The sequence below is a fragment of the Mustelus asterias genome, unplaced genomic scaffold, assembly GCF_964213995.1.
Source record: "Mustelus asterias unplaced genomic scaffold, sMusAst1.hap1.1 HAP1_SCAFFOLD_1725, whole genome shotgun sequence".
Lineage (NCBI taxonomy): Eukaryota > Metazoa > Chordata > Chondrichthyes > Carcharhiniformes > Triakidae > Mustelus > Mustelus asterias.
The window spans coordinates 1-7,500 of NW_027591670.1; the positions used below are offsets into that span (position 1 = coordinate 1).

General features: G+C 47.3%; 1 protein-coding gene across 1 annotated transcript in view; it reads left to right on the plus strand.

Moving 5' to 3' along the window:
* The first annotated feature begins 4,417 nt into the window (after positions 1-4,417).
* The window catches only part of slc5a1 (solute carrier family 5 member 1), a 56,677-nt gene continuing 53,594 nt past the window's right edge, over positions 4,418-7,500 (plus strand). The window contains exon 1 of the mRNA XM_078206691.1: positions 4,418-4,484. Coding sequence (XP_078062817.1) covers positions 4,470-4,484 — 15 coding nt within the window. The 5' untranslated portion in view covers positions 4,418-4,469. The remainder of the gene's footprint in view (positions 4,485-7,500) is intronic.

The window sequence follows — 7,500 nt, forward strand, 5'->3', positions numbered from 1 at the left end:
TATCTTTTTTTCCAAGATCAGAATAAAAACATAATGGATAAACAAATGAACAAGTCGCAACAGCAAAGTTGGCAAACTTCAGGGGATGATAGATCATTCCCACAGATCAATAAAACAAAAGAGTTGTGTGACTGATACTGATTTATAATCTTTCCCTCAGTACACAGTGTGGAGACGGTATTCAGTCCTAGTTTGCAGTGGCTGTCATGATAGAATTCTGAATCACAGCATTGTGTAACATATCTAAATCACAGAATCCCTACAGTGCAGAAGGAGGCCATTCGGCCCATTGAGTTTGCACCGACCACAATTCCACCCAGGCCCTGTCCCCAATACCCTGCTAATCCCCCTGACACTAGGGACAATTCACCATGGCCAATCCACCTAACCTGCACATCTTTCGAACTGTGGGAGGAAACCGGAGCACCCGGAGGAAACCCACACAGACACAGGGAGAACGTGCAACTCTACACAGACAGTGACCCAAGGTCGGAATTGAACCCAGGTCCCTGCTGCTGTGAGGCAGCAGCGCCAACCACTGTGCCGCCGTGCTGTCCAGTTCATGAAAGGAGAAATTATGCATTGTCAGAGATGGAATGAACTTCGCAAAGCAAATGGCCTTATCTTGGGCTAATGCAGGTGGGTTTCACAGAATATATTAAAGGAGGAAAGAGAGAGTTGGATAAGTGGAAAGGATTTGGGTGGGAATTCCAGGAAGTAGGAACCAGGCAGCTGAAGGCTTCTCTGTCAAGCTGGAGTGATTCTGATTGGTGATGTTTGAGAGACCTGAATTGGAGACACACAGATATCTCGGAGGGGTTGTGGGGCTGGAGGAGATTACAGGGGTAGAGAGCGGTGGAACTGAGCAGCTCAGTCGAGTCATAGCCGGAACAGGAGCAAACTGACATCAGTGAGCAGAGGGATCCTCTCTCATTCCCCCAACAGCTCACATTCCCCACTCCCCAGTACATACCTGTCATTGTCACATACCACCAACCCCTCCTACCCCCTTCCCCAACCCCCCCTAACTCTCTCTTCCCCGCCCTCCCCCCCCCCCCCCCCCCCCCCCCCCGCCAACCTACAACCATGTAATCTCCTGAGAGCCAAAGAAATCGGAGATTAATCCAAAGTCGATAAAGAGACTATACCCCGGAGAAATCCTCTCCAAAACCCCTCTGATAATCAAAACCATTCCAGGGTATAACAGAGCGCTGCACGGCGGCACAGTGGCTAGCACTGCTGCTTCGCAGCGCCAGGGCCCTGGGTTCGATTCTCGGTTTGGGTCACAGTCTGGGCGGAGTTTGCACGTTCTCCCCGTGTCTGCATGGGTTTCCTCCAGGTGCTCCGGTTTCTTCCCACAATCCAAAAGATGTGCTGGTTAGGTGCATTGGCCGTGCTAAATTACCCCTTAGGCTAGGGGAATTAGTGGGGTAAATATGTGGGGTTACAGGGATAGGATAAGTTGCTCTATCAGAGAGTCAGTGCAGACTCAATGGGCCAAATGGCCTCCTTCTGTACTGCAGAGATTCTGTAGAGTAAGTGGTGAATATCAATCCAAAGCAGATGTCCCTTTTTCTGAGGTAGCCTCCACCAATCAGCCATTACCTCAGCCATCAAGCCCTTCCCTTTATTGCTTCTTGAACACAATAATTCTGCTGGCTCCTGTCAGCTGCAGGCGAGACTGAACGGAAACGAGCCTTGGTCAATCAGTAATCTTCAAATGGCATCCTTATTTTGACGTTAGCTCGGGAGGTAATCGTGCGTGAAACCATGTCAGGGTTACAATAAAAGGCATATTATTCAAACACTTCCTCATTCGTCAGTTAATTCCGAGAAACACCAAGGCTGAGGCCACGTGACCTTGGGTTCGTGCCAGCAGCAATGGGCAGCTGTCCAGCCATTGGTCTCACAGAGCTGTCCAGTAGCAAGTTTTTACAGCCAATCAAAAGCAAAGTGTAAAATGAATCATCAACAAAGCTCGCTGAAACAAACAATACCTGACAATTATACAGTGTATTGCAGAACAGAATGAAATTTGATGCTGATACGGTGACTAAAGCTTGATAAAGAGGTATTTAAAGGAGTGTCTTAAAGGTTTAAAGTTTATTTATTAGTGTGACAAGTTGGCTTACATTAACACTGCAATCAATTTACTGTGAAAATCCCCGACTCGCCACACTCTGCCTGTTCAGGTACACTGAGGGAGAATTTAGCATGGCCAATGCACCTAATCTTTCAGACTGTGGAGGAAACCGGAGCACCCAGAGGAAACCCACGCAGACACGGGGAGAACGTGCAGACTCCACACAGAGTTTACTGGGAAGTTTCCAAGCTGGGAATCGAACCCGGGTCCCTGGTGCTGTGAGGCAGCAGTGCTAAATACTGTCTTTATCTCTCTCTATCCCAAGGTGATATTACTTCTGTCGCTCTCTCTATCTCTCTCTCCCATGGTGATATTACTCTGTCTCCCCATCTCTCTCTCTTTCTCTATTCCATCGTGCTATTACTCTTTCTCTCTATCCAATAATGCTATTATCTCTGTCTCTCTTTCTCTCTCTACCTCTATCCCATGATGATATTACTCTCTGTCTGTGTATCTCTCTCCCTCTCTCTCTCTCTCTGTCCATGGTGATATTAGTCAGATGGGCTCACATTGTGACTCAGTTATATATATTCAAGCACAGGTTGTAATGACTTCGGTCAGGCCATTGAGATTGGCCTATTGGAGTATGAACTCCCTGATTAAGGATCCAATTGATGGGCCAATCAGGGAGTCTTTGCCTTGTATTTAACTGGGAGTGTCAGTTCCTCTGGCACTCCCGCAGGTAGCTTGCTGACTGATAGCACTCTGTATACTGCTGTTAGAGTTTGTAAATAAAGGTATTTGGTGAAGGGACTTCTGCCTCTACAGACTTATTACACAGGCCCTCTGCTTTGTAGACAGAAGAAACATGTCCACTCACTGCGCCTTTTTCAACTAAACAAAAGCCTGGTTCGTTCCCAGGGCAACGTTTTGACCAATCAAGAGTCGACTTGGCTGGTTTGAATGTGAGCAAAGCTGGGAGGTTAACTGTTCCATGCTGCATTCTCCATGGCAACACTTCCACCAATCAGAGTCCGCTTGCCAGCCAACCAGCATTCTCTCCTCGTGCAGTACAAATTGTTGTTGCATGCCCAATTACGCCAGATTCACCTTCTCCCAGATCCATCCTGATTGTCCGTGAACAGAACTACAATCATCCTGTTACCCCTCCGCTAACTCTAAATCTCCTCAAACTGCAGCCTTTGTCAGCTCACTTGGTCAATAATGTTTTCATCATCCACAAAGCAGGTGTACACTTCCTGCCGGAACTCTGTGCTGCTTTTAATTAATAGTCTCATTACGGCTCCTCTCTCCCCACTTTGACAACCCTTCCTAAGACCCACTGATCACAGCTGAGCCATTGGGCGGGATTTTCCTGCCGCTCTCGCCCCAAGACCAGAAAGTCCCACCTGAGATCAATGGACCTTTGCGTGGTCCGCGTCCCGCTCGCTACAATTCCCATGGCATGCAGGATGGGAAAATTCCATCCAATGTCTTACTTTGGCTTCCGATCTATTTGCTCGGGTTCTTCCCGGTATCTGTGTGATCAGGATCATGGAGTGATGCTCTTCACTTTTCCTGGTGTTCATTCCCCCTCCAATGGGACCATTGTGCCTCCCAGCCTTCCCCCCTCAGTGTCCCCTCCTGACACAAGTTAAACAATCTTCCTGGTGCCCTCCGTCCAAATCCATTCATCATTTCAATTGGTTTACAATTTGTTTCCAAGAAGCAGTTAGTTATAGGTCTTAGGGTGAAGGAGATTAAAGAATATTGGAGTGAAGGCAGGATCAGGCTATTGAGTTGGATGATCAGCCGTGATCATAATGAATGGTGGAGCAGGCTCAAAGGGCCGAATGGCCTCCTCCTGCTCCTATTTGCTATGTGTGGGGCCTTTTTGCCTCAGTGTCCCCTCCTTACACAATTAAACAATCTTCCATTTGCTCTCTGTCCAAATCTGTTCATCATTTCACAATTCCATCATTCTGGCCGCTCTCCTGGTTTCGAATGTGTTGCATCTCGTAACTTTGTCCCATTCTGATCGAAGACCCTGGACAGAGGCAGTTAACTTTGTAAATCTCTCCCCGAGATGCTGCCTATCAGGCTAATCATTTCCAGCATCTTTTTGGTTTGATTTTAGATTTCCCACAGTTACTGGATTCTGCTTTAGTAAAATAAACCTCCACACGTTTTATATTGCTCCCAAGGAGCTGTTCATTTCCCCCAGGTGTCCTGGAGTTTAGTTGAGGAGAGTTGTTGAGAGCGGACAGTCTGACAGAGGGAGCCACAGTGTGTGATCATCGCTTTAACATTCACTTTGGTGTTTCCACAGGCGATGGTGAGGAGTAATCGGGGCACAGTGGGAGGTTTCTTCCTCGCTGGCAGGAGCATGATATGGTGGCCGGTAAGAAGGATTCTACCTAAATTATCAGGTTTGTGATTGTGGACAAATGTGTAATATCACCATGAGATAGAGAGAAAGAGAGATAGAGAGAGATATCCGAATGGGAGAGAGAGAGAAATATCCCCATGGGAGAGAGAGAGAGAGATCCCCATGGGAGAGAGAGATAGATATCTCCATCAGATAGAGAGAGAGAGTGAGAGAGAGATAGAGAGATATCCCCATGGGAGAGAAAGAGATAGACAGAGAGAAAGAGAGATATATCCCCATGGGGGAGAGAGAGAGAGAGATAGATATCTCCATGGGATAGAGAGAGAGAGAGTGAGATATCCCCATGGGGGGGGGGGGGGGGGGGGAGAGAGAGATATACCCATGGGAGAGAGAGAGGGAGAGAGATCCCCCATTGGGATAGAGAGAGAGAGAAAGATATCCCCATGGGAGAGAGAGAGAGATCCCCATGGGAGAGAGATAGATAGAGAGAGAGAGAGAGATATCTCCATGGGATAGAGAGAGTGAGAGAGAGATAGAGAGATATCCCCTTCCATAGGATAGAGAGAGTGAGAAAGAGATAGAGAGATATCCCCTTGGGGGAGAGAGAGAGAGAGAGAGAGAGATAGGTATCTCCATGGGATAGAGAGAGAGAGTGAAAGAGAGATAGAGAGATATCCCCATGGGAGAGAGAGAGAGAGAGAGATCCCCATGGGAGAGAGAGAGATAGATAGATAGATAGATAGATAGATAGATAGATAGATAGATAGATAGATAGATAGATAGATAGATAGATAGAGAGAGATATCCCCATGGGGGGGGGGGGGGGGGGAGAGATCCCCATTGGATAGAGAGAGGGAGAGATACCCCCATTGGATAGGGAGAGGGAGAGAGAGATATCCCCATGGGATAGAGAGAGATAAAGAGAGAGAGTAATATCACCATAGTAGAGAGAGAGTGGGAGAGAGAGATAGAGAGAGAGAGAGAGAGATATCAGCAGGGAAGAGAGAGGGAGAGAGACAGATAAAGAGAGAGAAAGTAGTATCACCATGGTAGAGAGATTGAGAGATATCAGCATGAGATAGAAAGAGAGATAAAGAAAGAGAGAGAATAATATCACCATGGTAGAGAAAGAGTGAGAGAGAGAGAGAGAGATATCAGCATGGGATATAGAGAGAGGGAGAGAGGTGGGGCAGGGGGGGAAGCCAGATAGAGATAGAGAGAGAGAGACAGATAAAGAAAGACAGAGAGACAGATAAAGAAAGAGAGAGAGAGTAATATCACCAGGGTAGAGAAAGAGTGAGGGGGAATATATAGAGAGAGATATATCACCATAGGATAGAGAGAGAGAGAATAATGTCATCATTGGATAGACAGAGAGAGAGAGGGAGAGAGATCCCCCATTGGATAGAGAGAGGGAGAGTGATATCCCTATGGGATAGAGAGAGAGAGAGAGATAGATATCTCCATGGGATAGAGAGAGAGAGAGTGAGAGAGTGATAGAGAGATATCCCCATGGGAGAGAGAGAGAGAGAAAGAGATATCCCCATGGGAGAGAGAGAGAGAGAAATAGAGAGAGATATCCCCATGGGAGAGAGAGAGAGAGAGAGAGAGATCTCCATGGGATAGAGGGAGAGAGTGAGAGAGAGATATCCCCATGGGAGAGGGAGAGAGATCCCGATGGGAGAGAGAGAGATAGAGAGAGAGATATCTCCATGGGAGAGAGAGAGAGGGAAAGAGATATCCCCATGGGATAGAGAGAGAGAGTGAGAGAGAGATAGAGAGATATCCCCATGGGAGAGAGAGAGAGATATCTCCATGGGATATAGAGAGAGGGAGGGAGGTGGGGCGGGGGGAGAAGGGATATAGAGATAGAGATAGAGAGAGAGAGACAGATAAAGAAAGAGAGAGAGACAGATAAAGAAAGAGAGAGAGACAGATAAAGAAAGAGAGAGAGAGTAATATCACCAGGGTAGAGAAAGAGTGAGAAGGAATATATAGAGAGAGATATATCACCATGGGATAGAGAGAGAGAGAGAGAATAATATCATCATTGGATAGAGAGAGAATGTGTGGCACAGTGGTTAGCACCTGCTGCTTCACAGCACCATGGTAGAGAGAGAGGGAGATAGATTGTCTGTATGGAGTTTGCACATGTCTGCGTGGGTTTCCTCCGGGTGCTCCGGTTTCCTCCCACACTCCAAAGATGTGCGGGTTAGGTTGATTAGCCATGCTAAATTGCCTCTTAGTGTCAGGGGGATTAGCAGGGTAAATATGTGGGGTTACAGGGATAGGGCCTGGGTAGGATTGTCGTTGGTACAGGCTTGATGGGCCAAATGGCCTCCTTCTGCATTGTAGGGATTCTATAAGAGAGGGATCACCATAGGATAGAGAGAGAGAGAGAGAGATATTACTGTGGGGGAGAGAGAGAGAGACAGAGTAATATCAGCAGGGGATAGAAAGAGACTGTGTAGTTTAGATTTTCACCTGTTTCTGTAGCTAACTATTCCTGGGACAGACCTCTAGTCTGTCATTACACCAGCCATAGCCACATCCACACACTGATAAACTTAGGGTCAATTTAGCATGGCCAATCCACCTAACCTGCACAACTTCCAGACTGAGAGGAAACCGGAGCACCCGGAGGAAACGCACGCAGACACGGGGAGAATGTGCAAACTCCACACAGACAGTGACCCGGGAATTGAACCCGGGTCCCTGGCGCTGTGAGGTAGCAGTGCTAACCATTGTGCCACCGTGCTGCCCATATAATAGAATGAAACTCAAGAAAGTGAAATGGAAATGTGTGGGTGGCTCCATTTGAGTTCCTTCACTGTCACTGGGTCAAAGTCCTGGAACTTCCTCTCTAACAACACTGTGGGTGTACCTACACCACAGGGACTGCAGTGGTTCAGGAAGGCAGCTCAGCACCACTTTCTGAGAGCAATTAGGGATGGGCAACAAATGCTGGTCTAGCCAGCGACACCCTCATCCCAGGAAATAATTTTTTAAAAGATAGTTGTGTGAGGAG